Genomic DNA, 16,852 nt, shown 5'->3' with positions numbered 1-16,852 from the left:
GAAATGTAATCAGTCAATTCCAAATGTAGGGGATAAATTACTCCCAGTATATAATTAGATAGTCTTGAACTGTGGGAAGTAAATCCCAAATATATTACCTATGTTACCAAAAGGAATAAGCTACTAGAAGTATATACAGCAAATAACAGACAGTTCATTCACACGACTATATTCCAATATGCTTTGCATCCTGGTTTAATCCTCCAGAAGAATTCTTAATTCTTATGAGCTGATCTTGTGAAATGAGGCTGATTAACTGCTGTGTGACCTTTCATCTTGTAGCATTTGGACACTGGGCTTCATCTCACTTTCTATTTGAATGTTGTCTGTCACCTGTGACTATCTAGGACACCTTGGTCCTCTTAGCTTTTAATTAAAGCCCAAGTTTCATGGATGTTTCTAGCTTCTTGAATGAAAGGGTACTGGCTTCTCCAACTTTTGAGTTCACAGAGTACCCACTGTGTTACCATGTAACCTCTGAGCATGCATAATTGAACAAATCTCCTTTTATAATTATACATGCATTGTATTGGTTCTGTTCTTCTGGAATGCTCAGGTGAATGAATCCCCACATATTTAGAAGACCATTAAAATATAGCTTTGAAAGAAAATGAAATTATTTTGAAGAACTAAAACCTAGGCCCTGCCCTGGATGAAATGACAGACTCTGGAGACCTTCCATGGAGGACCTCATCCTCCCTGGGGATCAGAGTGGGGACTAGGTGGGGGGCTGGGGGATCTGGTGGGTTAGGTATGAAGCATATGTCAACTTCTCCATTTAGCTCTAGGAGGTTAACTGGTGCAGACCTGTGCAAGTTCTGTGCATGCTGCCTTAGTTTTTGTGAGTTCATATGTGTATTGTTGGTCCTGTTGTTTTTAAACAGCACTTGTTTGCTTGGTGCCCTTCATTCCCTCTGTATTTTAAGTTCTTTATACACCTCTTCCCCAGTTTCCTGAGTCCCCAGGGGAGGGATTTGATGGAGACATCCCATTTAGGGCTGAGTGTTCTAAATTCTCTCACTTTCTGTGCATTGTGTGTCTTTGGGTATCTATATTTCTTCCCATCTGCTAGCAAATAAATTCCATGTTCACAGAGCTTTTGAAATTGCACTTGTTCACATTCTACACAGAATCTTGCTGTCTTAATTAGGGATTCTACTGCTGTGATGAGACAACAATCCCATGGCAAATATATAAGAAAAAAATTCAATGGGTTAGCTCACTTACATTTTCAGAAGTTCAGTTCATTATCATCATGATGGGGAACATGGTGGTAAGTCGGCTGATGTGGCACTGGATTAATAGCTAAAAGTCCTACATCTTGCAGTCAACTGAGGGGGTATACTGAGCATAGGAAACCTAAAAGCCCACACTCATAATAACACACATCCTACAACAAGGCCATACCTACTGCAACAAAGCCACACCTTCTAATAGTGTCACTCCTTATGAGATTATAGAGGTTAACGACATTGAAATTACCACATACAATAACAGGCAAAAAAGGACATTATAATTTAACTTGGGGACATTTAGGTAAAATTCATAATAAGGATTGAAACATTAATTCACAGAGTATCTTTGCATTGAGGGTAGAGGAAAACATGAAACCAGTATCAGGTATGCATATTAATGATTATAACAAGCCAGTTTGTTCAGGGGGAAATGTTTATTTTATTATGCCATCCAGAAAGATACTTCCTAAATTTGTTCAAAACTAAGTACTTCTTTTTCTATATGAGCAGCACTCCTTCTAATCAGGTAAGAAGTTAAAATCAGGAAATCTTAGAGGGTAAGTGACATAGCCACTTTCTAGCTCTTTACACCCATCCTGGCTAGGCCCTACCTCTGTCTACAGAGGGAAAAATAACATCAAGCTCATTATAAGATGAAATCTAATGTTGTAAATTATCCATGAGCCCTACTTAGCCCTGGCAAATGTAATGGTCAAGAGAGGAGCGTGGACTCACAAGGGTCACAGAATAGACATGATGAAAGACATATTTGAGAAATGTTTTGAAAACAGAATCCAATGCATTTTTAGATCCCTTCTACCTCTCCCTTTCCCCATTACAACTCCTCCTGTGTCTTCCTACTGCCTCTTGAGTTCATAATCCCTTCTTTATTATTGTTACACATATAGATATGCATATATAACTGTAACCCAGTGAGTCTATATTTCTGTGTGTCTGTCTGTCTGTCTTTATGTATGTGAGTACAAGTATCATAGAAGGCAAGAAGATGACATTAATTCTCCTGGATCTGAAGTAATACGTGGTTGTGAGCCACTCATTGTAGACTCTTAGAAAGAAACTCAGCACTTCTACAAGAATAGAACATGCCCTTAGCCTACAAATCATCTCTCCAGCACCCCTCACCAAGTGCACTTTTCTTTAAGCAGTGTTACAAGGTCATGAAAAATAAACATGGTCCTAATGTTGAACCCTTGGTGAAATGACTGTAATTTCAGAAAAATTATTGTTAGATGCTAAGAGTTGGGTTCCTCAAACACCCAAGGCTTAGCTTTGCTATTAAGTTTCTAATCCTCATTACCTCTGAATATGACTGTTTGGGCATTGTGAATTGCATCCTTAAGAAACAAGTAAAGTATTTAGAACATGGATGTTTATAAGATTATGCTGACAAAATGATATAAGCAACCCATGAGAAGAAGGAATATTATATGATAACATAGCTTTAAGGTTTGCTTCCAGAACCAGAGAAGTAGAACTTTGCAAAATATATACATGGTAGCATATTAATTTATGTGAAAATACATCTGCTATTTATTCTCTCAATCTGTGTATGATTGTTGAAGCTTAGTAAATGAATATGAAATAATGGAAAGTTGTGGGTTCTTTGGGGGCTATTAAGTCCAAGGTACACTGATGTGGTATACCTTTCTGTAAACTGCAAGTATGTGCTGCTTTTATTGGTTGATGAATAAAGCCACTTTGGTCAATGGTAGGATAGAATACAGATAGGTGGGAAATTCAAGCAGAGATACAGAGAAAAGGAAGGCAGGGTCAGGAAACATGCCAGCAGCCTCAAGAGAAGCAGGATCTGAGATAATACCATAGCTATGTGGCAATATATAAGTATTTTGTTTATGCAGCTCATTTAAAATGTAATGTATAGCTAAAAATACAAACTAATAGTCATTTATAATAGTTAAACTTATAGTCACATTAGGTGTTCCAGATATGCAGAAGTGTATTTCAGATGTACAGGTAATCTTCAAACACTTCAAAGACCTACCGAATACAGCATTTAAACTGTTGTAAGAACCTGGAATTTTCTTGACAGTGAGACACTTCTGCTTCTGGCAGTACCAATTACTTCAAGAGGATGATGGGCATCACAAATCATTTTATGCAGTTTGCTTTCAATGCAGCAAAACTAGACATTTGGGCAAGAAACTGGTTTTGTCTTGCCTTTTTAATTATATGTTGTACAAAGTAGACAAGCAGGAACCTCAGGAAAGCTACTGCTGAACTTGCCATACCAAGATGGGACAGTACTTCAGAGTTCTACAGGATGCAGAGGAAAATAACTAACAAACGGCCAATACAGGTGTTACAGCTTCAATTTTGTGCTTCAATGAGAAGTCTTCCAGATACTCTAGACCTTTAGGCTGAAGACAGATGCCTCATAATCACAGAACTTTGGGTGATTGTCTAGGCATCTAGATATGCCTGTCATTTATAGGATTTTGGGAGTTGTTTACACTGAACTTACTATTTACTTAGGTAATATATCTATCTGGGGGTTTGATGAAGTTGAAGATTAGCAGTTATAATTATATTTTTCCTTAGTTATGATAAAAATAAATTAGATATGAAAATTTAGACTCACAAAAATAGGATAGTAGTAGAATGCTTTCTTAAATTTTGACAAATACAAATAGACTGTTATAACTGTAATTCTGACTTAATACTATTTTTTGTTGTATGTAATTTTACAGTGTTAAAGCTAAATCATTTTAGTTAGATGGGAAAGGGAGATTAAGGTGGGAAGCCCTTCAGTATGCTGTGAATATGTATTGCTTTTATTGGTTGATGAATAAAACTCTTTTGGCCTGTGACAGGGCAGAATATAGCTGTGTGGGATATCCAAGTAGAGATACAGAGAGAAAGAAAACTGGGTCAGAAGAGATACCTGCAGCTCCCAGAGAAGTAAGATGTGAGATAATACCATGGCCATGTGACAATACATAGTGTAATAGAAATAGGTTAATTTAAGATGTAAAAGCTAGCCAATAAAAAGCCTGAGCCATTGACGAAACAATTATAATTAATATTAAGCCTCTGAATGATTGTTTTATAAGTGGCTGTGGGACTGGATAGGATGCAGAAAAGCTTCTAGCTACAGTACACATTGCAGATATGGATGACTTAATGGCTCCAGCAGCTCACAGGTCACTGGGAGCCTGGGGCATGCTGCCTATGACTTAAGCTCACCTTTACAGAATGTCTTCCTGGTGAGATGTTCCACAACGTGTTTAGATTACACCTCATGAGTTCATAGGTGACATTTTGATAGGAGTTAAGAGAATGCTCTGTTTCACACATTGCCAACACTGAATAGGTTCAAGGAAAGGACAAAAATGTTTGCAACATTTCATTCAGAGAATCTGCTATTCTTTTTTAGGATCCATCAAATAAAGAACAAAGCTGCCACAACCCTAGAACTATCTGATCCACCATACACACATGTGAACAAATCTACCTAGCTATCACTTTTGTCCTTTGTCTCTGACTTCACTTTCCTTCCTAAAAATATAAAATTGGTCTTTGGGTAGAGAAGCACCTACAATGAATATAGGAGCTTAACAAAAGCATATAATTGCACTTTGCCTTCTAAAATGTTCATGGGACATGATTGTTTTGATTTCAAATAACCACAGAAAATTTACCAAGTGATAATATATTGTGCTTTCATAATGCATCTATGATGAATATGGAAAAGTCATCAGTCATTGTATCTCTGCAGTTTTTACTTCATTTATAAAAATCACAATATTTTCAACACTTAGTCACAGAGGACCAGTATGCAACATCACACATACATAGAATAGGACTCATGGCCCATACTGAATAGGGGGTGTCTGTCTAAGATGCACAATCTCATGCTCTTGTTGATTTACCTTCATCCAAATTCCCTTCAAATTTCCTCCATACCTACACACACACACACACACACACACACACACACACACACACACACCTCTGAACTGAGTAATTACACATTAATTGCACAAGGTCAATCATGAAAAGAAAATAGTATATGTTTCTCAATAAGAATGTTCAGGTAAGTCCTATAGATACACAAAATAGAGGCTAGGACAACATACAGCAAAAGCTACAGCAACCAAATGATGACTTAGCATACACGATGCCTTCTTGCCAAGTATTGAAGTAAAAAAAATGAAATAACAATTACATAGGTGAGATTAGAGAAATGTTTTGGTGGTGAATTCCTATAACTACAACACCTGAGAAGGGAAGAAGAGAAAATTGCAGCCTAACTAGTCCTAAAAGGAAAACCAAACAGAAACATAAAGTAAACACTGATATTAGAGATGAAGTAAAGGGATACCTGGAAATTGCAAAAGGGTATAAGGTGGATAAGTAATGGGATGGATGCTAGAGAAGAGAAAATATCTATGATCATGATTGAGAAATTTCTGTTAGAATATTGGGAAGAAAATTGGACCCAAGACCCTCTGCTGCTGATGAATACGAGGTTGAAGATAAAAATGCACAGGACAGACAACCACAGCAAAGAGGCAATCATCATCATTCTCTCCCTCCTCATTGTAGAACCCAACAAGGACTATGCATTCTGCAAGTCAGCAAGAGAATCATCCTCTTCTTAATACCAGTAAGTACCAACTCAGCAAAAATACAGAATCCAAGACGTTAGATATTGAAATTTTCCTGTGGTTAAGTAATATAGAGGGCTCATTCCTATGAGAAAGTAATCAAAAGCATCATTCCCTTGACCTTCTAGAAAACCTAGAGTTCATATACATTATATCAATTGCATAAAGCAGAAACAACCCCCATTGTGGTGATATATGAATGATTTATAATTTAATAGAACCACTTGGGATCAAAATGCAAAACTAGCCACAACCGTAAAGCCAGGCAGTGGTGATAGTCACCTTTAATCCCATCAGCAATAATAGATAGCTATAGAGGCTGGGCAGTGGTGGTGCATGCCTTTAATCCCAGTACTTTGGAGGCAGAGGCAGACAGATCTCTGTGAGTCAAAGACCATCTTGGGCTACAGGAAAATGAATCAGATATCATGCAGTAATCCCAGGATTTTAGAAATATAAAAGCAAGAACAAACGGTCTCTTATGAGATTTAGTTTCCAAACAGGGAGAGCATTGCACTCTGAGGATTTGTGGAGATAGGATCTCCCATCTTGGACTGAGATAGAGGTAAGAGATACTGGCTTAGTTGCTTTGCTTTTTCTGGTCTTCTAACTTGAACCCTAGTATATGTTTCTGGGTCTTTATTATGTGTTACACTCCATCTTGAATATACAGAATTCTCTAACTGATGTAATTTAAATTCACTTTGTGGTAAATGCTTTAACCATAATACTGTATATCCAAAGAGCTAAGATTATATCTCAGAATATACTGAAATTATATGTGACATCCCTCTAGCTTCTCTGTCATTTTGCTGCTTCAGAAAATGGATAAAAAGGTAATGCCCTTCAGAAAATTATGGCAGTGGAGTACTGCCATCATAACCATAGCTACAGTGTTTCAATATAATAGTATGAAATTACAACTTATTGTCTCTCTTTCTGAGAGAGGGTGATCCTAGAATAAGAGGAAACTGGAATTGAAAAACTGTTGTTAACCACTATTGGGTTCTGAAAACCAAGCGTTCTTAACCACTGAACCATCAGTGATACTATACTAACTACTTTTCTTCACTGGTATGATCTCCTCTAATTAGAAGTAATTTGCAAGAGATACACTTTCATAGATTTCAACTCACAGTTTTTTGGGAAGTAAAAATGTTCAGAATATTTAATGACCAAGGCAAATGCAACAGTATCACTCCCAAGAACTCACAGTCCACTTGGATAAAGACAAAGAGAAAAAGTCAAAGACTGAGAAAGTGGAGCAGGTTTTCACATACAAGGCAGGGTGGCGTCAATGAAAACAGAACACATCAGAAACACATCAAGTGGAAGACTTTGAAGATCCCCCATGGAAGGCCTCACCCTCCCTGAGAAACAGAAAGGCAATGATCTAGGGGGTTGGTGGAGAGCAGGGGCAGAGGGGAGGGACAGGGAACTGGTATTGATGTGTAAAACAAGATTATTTCTAATTTAAATAAAAATGTATAAAAAAAAGAAAATAAACACGTCTAAGCCAGCAGGGAGAGGTTCCACATCTTGAAAATGTTGAAAAGCAAACAATTGTATCTCAAAATTTCTATCTCATTTTGCAAGCGGAAAGGACACAAAAATTGGGGAATATTATAGAATTTACAAGCTGTTCACATACCTATAAGAATGACAAAATGTAGTGTTTACATCTCGTAAGAAGATAATAAATTAACTTAAAGTAATAAGGAATAAAAAAGGAAATGTCGAGAAGGTAATAAATGCAGGGATGCAGTATATTTCAATTTTTGTCTTGGGTTAAAAGTATGTTTTATGGATGATGTGGAAAATATGGCACTATTTCATAGGAAACTAAATGTACACTGAAAAATAAACAATCCACCTGCTGTGCTTGAAAGCCTGCTTACAGGAGAAAAGTCATGACATTACTGGTATTTAAGTATTTATGAAATTGAAAATTAGATATAGAGCTAGGCAGGCAACCATCACATTTGAGAAATGGAGGCAAACTGATCTCTGAGTTCATGGTCAGCCTGGTCTACAGATTGAGTTCCAGGACCACAGAAAGGAATCCTGTCTTGAAAAAAGTAATTAGATATTTGTAATAAGCTCGTGCCCTCCCACATACTTAGTTTCTAGAGTATTCAATGTAAATAGTTTTATATTACATTGTTTAGAAAATAAGCAAAAGTATGTCTAAATATATTCAACAAATAGCTACACTCTGAATATTTGAGTTATGTGTGATTGAATAAAAGGGTTTGAAACCAATGATACAGGACTTATTTGTTTCTCAGAAAACTTACACTTATGGGGACAGAAAAACATGGTAGCACAACACCAGCTCAAAATTATATTACAAAGACATATTAAGAAAAACAGCCTCACATAGGCACAAAAACAGATACTTAAACCAATGTAATTATGTGACAGAAAGGAACCTACACAATTACAGTGACACATAATTTTGACAAAGCTGTCAAAACATCCATTCTAGAAAACAGATTCATCAATAAATACTTCTGGAAAAAACTGCATGTCTATTCGTATAAAAATGAATATATTTCTATGCTAAACATAAATCAACCTAAATTTCATCTACTTTTAATTTAATCTTATCTTAATGAGGTGCAGAAACTATGGAAGCATTCAGCAAGACAAAGGGAACTTTAAGGTGCATACTTAGGACATCATGAAGAGTATTTGAGTAGAAAATAAATCCCTAAAATTGACAAACATGATTAGATGAAATTAAAGGATTCCACACAGTAAAGGAAACAATAAGGAGAGGAAAATAATCTTTGTCACATTTGTGTCAGAGAGGAGACTAATATTCAGAATGCACAAAACTCTTATTTTTATATGTTAAACACAAAACATTAAAAGGACATTTCTCTGATATTCTTGATTGTAAGCCTAGCCTACAATGGCTGAGTGATCACTTCATCCAAATTTTAAATGTTTAATGTAGAGAGAATCCTTCCTGCCAGAGCCACATCAGTCCTAAATGAACACACAGGATGCTATATTAATTATGAAGCTGTTTGCCTTGCTTGTTTCCTATTGGCTAGCACGGAATTAAGTATTTACTCCATCATTGTTAATCTAAGTATTTCTCTTACAGGAGAAAAGGGTCCAGACTTCTTACCCCTATGGTAGCTACATGATGACTCCCTGTGTTTCTCCTTCCCAGAGTCCTCCTCAACTCCTAGTCCCACCTATCTTGCTTCCCTATTGGCCAACAGTGCTTTATTGACATATACACAGGACTTCCCCATCATCTCCTCTTTTCTGTCTAAAATTACTTCAACATCCTCAAATTATATATAACAGAACAGTTATCAAGTAAGAATATAGTTACAATATTTGTCCAGAAACATTTAGTAAGATTTAAAGAAAATATCATCTATCTTATCATTATGAGTCTAAAGTCTTATATTTAGCTTATCTTTTATCATAACTAAGGAAAACTATGATGATAACTATCTATCTTCAACTCCATCAAAGACCACAGAAAGATAATATATAAACACCAGAATTGACAGAGACATCTTGCTACCTGGACAGTCACCTGGAATTCTGCTGTAATGTCGGGACATCCATCTTCAGCCCACAGGCCACAATGTGTCCAGAAGACTTCTCAGCAAAGCAGAAAATTTCAAACTGTCCATCTGCACTGTCAGTCTGTCAGTCATTTTTCTGTGTCCTGCAGAATGTCTGACAGACTCTTCCATGAAGCAGGAAACCTGAAGAGGACTGTTTGAGTTCAGCAGTAACTTTCCTATGGGTCCGCCATGTCCAGACTGCAACAGTCAAGCAGTCCAGGCAAGAGCAGTTTCTTGCCCAAATGGCTAATCTTGTCATGTTGAAAGCAAACTCCATAACAAGTTTCTTCGATGCCCATCTTCCTCTCAGCCAAATCATATGGAAAAGACACTCTTCAACTGTTTCAACCACTATAGGTTCTGAAGAGCTTATCACACAATGCTTATTAATTAATCCACTGTAATCACTAATGACTGACTGTTCCCTCTTGGCACATTTACAACCTGTTTGTATAATATCTGATGAAACAGTAATCTCATTCACATATTGCTAAGTTTGAAAAATGTCAAGAAAAGACCTCAAGCTGTGTGGTATTTGTTAAAATCAACTTCTCTATTCCAGGACACCCTTAAAGACAAGGCTAAGATCAGCCAGAACAACAAATTCCTCAGCTGTCCACATATGACTATGTGTGCCTCGCTTTCTCTTCTCCTCCTTCTCTGGCCTTCTCAGTACAAAATCTAGCAAAACCATACATGGTCAGGACCCCTCATTTCCATGTTGTATCTGCAGATAGTAGAAAACCATCCTGTCAATATAGATTTGTGTAACATGAATTAGTAAAAGACACAGAAACTATTATTAGGATTCAAACTTCAAGTTGAATATCAGAAAAGCAAAGAAGCTGGCCACTAACTTCTTACCTCTACCTCAGGCTAAATAGGCTGATTCTGTCCCACTAACTCTCACCAAGTCTCAGACTGCATCGTCTTGTCTGCATGATTGGAAAATGAATACCCCTACTGACTAATAAAGATCCTGCTTTTATCTTTTCTAACCCTCTAGTGCTGGGATTAAAGGCATATAATCTCTTTTAGATTGATTTAATCTCTTATACCTCACGGGAAGCCCTGAACTCAGAAAGATTCGTCTATTTCTTAATCCTGAGTCCTAGGGTTAAAGTTGTGTACCACCACCTCCTAGATTCTGTCTACTAAGATTAAAGGTGTGTGTTACCACTGCCTGATCTCTATACATTGAGGCTGACTTTGTTTTTCTTAATCTCCAGGAAAACTTTAATGAATCATAAATAATACATCACTACAGATTGAACCATATTCTGAGGAGTCAATGGTTCCCTGTCTTCATTTTACTTCATGAGTCTTGTGAGAATGTCTCTGGTTTTCATAGAACCAGAAAGAATTAACACATGCTAACACATTATCTCTTCAGAATACATCTATTATCTACCTGGTGACACTATATAATTTCACAGCATCTGTGCAAAGGACATTTTTCACTGACATTTTTTCTATACTATTCAAAATGCACTGTCAGGCACATTGATATGCACAGTGCAGGAAAGTGTTCCACAATGGATATAGGATAATCTAAGTTTACAGTCAGATGACATTTCCTGCTTTACCTCATCTAAATTGTCTTCAAATTTCTACCAGGCCCCACAAAACACTAAGTAATAATGGCAGCCCAACAAAGTCTCAGACATGAAAAGGCAGCTATTTACAAACTCTGTTGTGCACCTCCCACAGTCAAGTGACTCCAATTGAAGCAGAACACGGAAAAGTATCATAGAAAAAAGTAACACTACAATCCATAAAATAACCAGTTAAACATGATATCTGCTAACCATTTGTTTGCTAGTTTAATTTTCAACACAAGGTTTCCTTGTGTAATAGTACTAACTGTCCTGTTACTCACTTTGTAGACCTGGTTGGGAGCACAAAGAGATGCATCAGTCTCTGTCCCTGATGGCTGTGATTAAAGGTATGTGAAACCACAAATGGTTATCTGCTAACCATTTTTAAAAAAAAAAGAAACTACGCTCATGTGGACTAAAGAAACTATCTTTTGTAGTTCACATCTGGCCTCCTAAAATGAAGAACACTGGTAGAAGAACAGCAGTGAAGCAATGAATCCAAATCACAAGAAAGCTAAATAACAAAGAAGACATAAAATGGAAAGATAAATCAAGGGATTCACTGGAAATGTAAGAAGCAGAGAGATGGTGCTGGCAAAGCACATCAGTGGGTTGTATGATCTTAAAATCATCAACAGGTCAGGATGGAAAATATCTGAGCACTGCATGTCAGAACATGGCAAATGTGATTCACCATGTTAAAGATCAGTCAATGAAAGCCAACCCATGGAGACTGTGAAGGTGCTGTCAGACTATTTGTTCATGACTCTAGCCAATCAAGGGTCAATGTCACAGTTGAACTGACATAGTCAGAGCATGCAGACTCCAGTTGAAAAGATCGGGTAAAAGCATTGGACTGAAACAAGCCCTCTGAATGTTGGTGCCAGCTAGGAGGAATGGGCAGTCTAGGGGACCTCTAATAGTGGTGCCAATGTTTATCCCTATAGCACAAGTGAAATTTTGGAGCCCATCCCCACTATTGTAGCCCAGATATGGGAAGAAGGGCCTGGGACCTCTCCCAAATAATTTGAAGGACTATGATGGTCACCCAGGACAGCCTCAGTATCACTGGGGAACAGGTGGGGTGATTTGGGCATTGGTGAGGAGCAATCGACAATGGGAGATCCAGGAAATGGGGGACTGATATGTAAACAAGAATACTTCTGAATTAAAAAAGAATAATTCCTGAAGAAAATAATACCAAAACATAATCTAATTCAGTCCTAAAAACAACAATTAAAAAGTTGGTGTTCAGATGTCTTCTGAGAAAAACAATATTAATGAGTCATGTAAAACTGGGTGCACATGGATTACCTGGTTCTACAATTACATGGGCTCTCTACTACCACTCCTCTTTATCTAACACCAAAGAACAGACTATTCCATCTTCTATTTCTATGATAAACTGCATACTGGGAAATCTTGACAGACTGTCTAGGCCCAAACAGGTTATACATCCCTACTGGGTGAGCTAACTCCCTACAGAACTAAACAAATCAATCAACTAAGTGTTATAGGCATGTAACACATGCCAATAACACAATGAACATAATTTTGCACCTTTAGTCTCAGTGACAGGAAGAATATGGACAAAATTATACAGGTATGTAGAAGCAAATCCTCCCACAATCATACCTAATAGGTCAGAGTCAGAGTTATGTCAATAACAGTGACTTAAACAATGATAGGCCTTAAAGGACAATAGACTTATTGATAGAACTATATATCTAATGTCTAGACTTTGCCTGTATCACTTAAATATTGTTGTCAAAATTTCACATTGTACCATAGAGAACTGAAACATTGACTGCATCCTGCTGGGCTAGAGTCCCAAAGAAAAGTCAGTGATGCAAAGTATCCTGCTGTGTCAGGTCAGATCAATAGTGAGGACATGAAAGGTGCCATTGTTCTGCCTTCCTTATAAAGATTTTGGCCTTGCTGGCCCCAGCACAGACTTGGGAGCAACTCCAGAGCCTCCTCCAAGATGCTGGTGGTCCTACTAACAGCGGCCTTGTTGGCCCTGAGCACGGTTCAGAGCTCAAATGCAGGTATGAAGTAGGGGAAAGGGTGGTACAGTGGCATGAGACTTGAACAACAAACTGAAGTTCAGGACTGGGAGGAAAGGAGAAAGATGAACAAGAAACTGATGCAAAAAATAGGAGAACAAATATTAGAAAACTTATATTATCATTTTGTCTGTTGATCTTTACTTATGGTATCATTTAAGAATATAATCTTGCAACAAAATAACACAAGTGCATTTGTCAAAATAACATTTTGTTGGTGGATGATGGAAGACAGTGTTAGAGGGTAGTCTCATGACAGAAGGAACACAATTCTTAATATGCTATGAGAAGCAGGGTTTAATTATGTTAACTTTGGTGTTTGGAGGATAGAGAAAAATGAAAGAAGTAAACATATACCAGAAATATTTTTGAGAAAAGAAAAAGATAATGAATTTGAAAATTTGTACAAAAGGAGCTTGAAACATCAGGGGATAATTTTTGAAGACTATTTTAGTGTATGTGTGTACATATATAGATATTGATATAGATGTAGATAGACACTAAGAGAGAGGGGGAGAGTTTGCATGCTTATTACATTCCAGTCAGAGGACAACTACATACAACTACACACATAGACATAGAGAGATATATTTAAAAATTCTTTCAGTGCACAATTGTCTGTGTTGGTGTATATGTGTGTGAGAGAGAGAGACACAGAGAGAAACACATACAGAGAGAGACAGAGTGAGAGAGAGAGAAAGAGCATACTTATTTACATTCCAGTCAGAGAACAACTATTGGGAGGAAGTTTTCTCTTTCTACCATATGATTAAAAAAATTGGTTTCAAATCATCAGCAAGTACTTTTTATCCAATGAGATTCCTTACTGCACCTATTTCTCTATTTTAGTGTTGCATAGGCAATATGCATTGTTCTATACATGGTGTTTAAAAGAAAGTTTATTCACATTTTCGCGAATAAAATGTCTGTGAATATACCACATAGGAAGTGGAGGTCATAAATAAAAGCATAAATAATGTAAACCAGTTGTAGTGACAGAAGAGTGATGAACAAAGGATTCATGACCATGGTGGGGAAACCCACAGAAACAGCTGACCTGGGGAAGTGGGAGCTCATGTACCACCGTCAGACAGCTGGGGAACCAGTATAGGACTGAAACTGGCCTACTGAACTTTGGTGACAGGTAGAAGGCCAGGGCAGATTATGGGGCCTCTTATAGTGGAATCAGTATTTTCTGTTAGTGCAAAAATGGAGTTTGGGAGCAGATTCCCTATTGAGGTCTACTCTATCAGCCTAAATACAGCAGGGAGGGCCTATGTCCCACCCCAAATGATGTGACATACTTTGCTGATCTCCCATGGAAGGCCTCACTCTCATTGGGGAGTGGATAGGAAGTATTATGGGGATGGGGGAGAGATATGGGAGGATAGGAGAGAGAGGTTACTGGGATTGATATGTAAAATAAGATTTTTTTCAAATTTAATTTAAAATATGAAACAGAAGAAATAAAACAGTACTGAAATTAAAAAAATACTAGAATGTACATGAACAAAAAGAGAAAGATAATAAGGAATCGAATAGTGGCTGCTCCTGATCATAAAAACTATTATGGAAGCATTATCAGCAACATTACCCAAGAATAAAATTCTACTTAGTGATGTGAAGCTATGGTTGAAAACCCTCTTTACTGGGAAGCCTGAGAATGTCATAATTAACCTTAAACTTGCTTTATGCTTATTTCCTAGCGACCATTTATGAAGACTCTATATCACAACTTTCAGGTAAAGCCAGATTCATCCTCTATGGACATTCTGTGCAACCTTTATTGTTTTAAATATTCGGACATGTAAAGTCTCTGAATCATTTTGTTTTTTATGAAATTAATGTGTTACAGCTTCCTCTGATATAGGCAGTAAAAATTCCCAACATTGTCTCTAGGACCTAGATCAGGACTATACACTGGAATAGGAGAAAGCCAGGTTTTATGAAAGGAACTTTGTGTCTCTTCCACAGATTGAAGTAATGTCTTGCATATGATGAGAATATTGGGTTTCCTCATTTAAATTCCATAATGGCACTCTTTCACCAGTGAGTCCACACAGAATTACATGCTCAAACCAAATAGCTGACTAATGTGTAAAAAGACACTGCAAAAAAATTGAATGAAATGTCTTGTCGTTCCTTTCCTACATTTGTTTCTTGTTCTCCATTACAACAGGGGCCTGAACAGCATGATATATTTGAGGAAAGAACATTTCTGTCACAATTTTGCCAGTGTGCCACTTTTAAACAGTAACATTTACAAATTGTACTATTTTCTTCACTTCTGTCTGAAATTGTAAGGAACACAATATCACATTTCATGCACAAAATTTAAGAAAAACATTGGTCAAAAGAATTGAGACATAAGACAGCTCGTATGTTGAGTGTAAAATTAAGCTCAGGAGTAGCCATGGACATAGACCTGGGAGGGTGATCTAGGAGAAAGAGAAGGTGTGAACTAGTACTCTATTTATCTGTACCCCTGCAGAGGAAGAGCAGCAAGGCCAAGACCCTGGTCAACTTCACCAGAGACCTGGGCAATTCCCCCCACAACCTTCTGCATCTGATGAAGAAGGTGATGATGATGGTGAAGAAGATGGAAATGCACCAGAGGGACCACCACAGCAAGGAGGTGACCACCAGAAACCTCGCCCTCCTAAACCTGGAAACCAGCAAGGCCCACCCCAGCAGGAAGGCCAGCAGCAGAACCGCCCTCCTAAACCTGGAAACCAGCAAGGCCCACCCCAGCAGGAAGGCCAGCAGCAGAATCGCCCTCCTAAACCTGGAAACCAGCAAGGCCCACCCCAGCAGGAAGGCCAGCAGCAGAATCGCCCTCCTAAACCTGGAAACCAGGAAGGCCCACCCCAGCAGGAAGGCCAGCAGCAGAATCGCCCTCCTAAACCTGGAAACCAGGAAGGCCCACCCCAGCAGGAAGGCCAGCAGCAGAATCGCCCTCCTAAACCTGGAAACCAGGAAGGCCCACCCCAGCAGGAAGGCCAGCAGCAGAATCGCCCTCCTAAACCTGGAAACCAGGAAGGCCCACCCCAGCAGGGAAGTGAGGAGCAGTCAACTTCCCTGTAGACATTTTCTGCATAATCAAGAGGTTCCATGGCAGTGCAAAGGTAATCAGATACATTATCATTCATACCAACCCCCAAACTCCATAGATCAGCAACATCTTCCTAAAGGCATATATACTTATGAATATTAAATGGCTCCTATAACTTAGGATTCTATGATTTCTGTGATATAAACTCTATGTCAAATGCCTTAACTCTTATTACATAATTAGAAATCTATAGAAAACAAAGAGAATCTTCAGGAAATGCTGGAATTTTACATTGTGTTTTCATTCTCCATGACTTTTTAAAAATTCATTTGTTTCAGGTGAAGTAGAGGACAGATAACCTTTAATGTCATTTCAATGGAACAATGATGTTGTAAGTGTACCTTCAACATTCTAATAAAACATTTAGCACGGGATTACTCTTTGCTGTTTCTTCTGAGCATGAGTGAGTGAAATCTGGAGCATGTGGCCACATGCAAGGTGATTATAGACAAAGTCTTAAAGTTACTTAGGGAAGGGGATCCTCTTTCTCTCATTACATATCAACCAACTCCCTTTGGAGAGATTCCCTTACCCCAAGTTCTGCTCACAGCTTTTCTGTATTTCCCAGATACCTATGATGTCAGCAGGAGAATTCA

General features: G+C 37.9%; 1 protein-coding gene across 1 annotated transcript; it reads left to right on the top strand.

Moving 5' to 3' along the window:
* Positions 1-13,010: 13,010 nt before the first annotated feature.
* Positions 13,011-16,630, top strand: LOC101844028 (acidic proline-rich protein HP43A). The gene is made up of 4 exons (XM_040743706.1): positions 13,011-13,126; positions 14,851-14,886; positions 15,636-16,269; positions 16,535-16,630. Exons 1-3 carry the CDS (start codon positions 13,063-13,065, stop codon positions 16,226-16,228), a joined length of 693 nt encoding a protein of 230 aa, XP_040599640.1. The 5' UTR covers positions 13,011-13,062; the 3' UTR covers positions 16,229-16,269; positions 16,535-16,630.
* The last annotated feature ends 222 nt before the right edge of the window (positions 16,631-16,852 follow it).

The sequence above is a fragment of the Mesocricetus auratus genome, unplaced genomic scaffold (genome assembly GCF_017639785.1).
Source record: "Mesocricetus auratus isolate SY011 unplaced genomic scaffold, BCM_Maur_2.0 Super-Scaffold_100001, whole genome shotgun sequence".
Lineage (NCBI taxonomy): Eukaryota > Metazoa > Chordata > Mammalia > Rodentia > Cricetidae > Mesocricetus > Mesocricetus auratus.
The sequence above is the reverse complement of the archived record's forward strand: the minus strand, read 5'-3'. Positions and strand labels throughout refer to the sequence as shown.

Coding starts and splice junctions, on each gene's coding strand:
- LOC101844028 (XM_040743706.1), top strand. CDS start 13,063: ATGCTGGTGGTCCTACTAACAGCGGCCTTGTTGGCCCTGAGCACGGTT. Junction 13,127..14,850: donor GGTTCAGAGCTCAAATGCAG/GTATGAAGTAGG, acceptor CTTATTTCCTAG/CGACCATTTATGAAGACTCT. Junction 14,887..15,635: donor CTCTATATCACAACTTTCAG/GTAAAGCCAGAT, acceptor GTACCCCTGCAG/AGGAAGAGCAGCAAGGCCAA.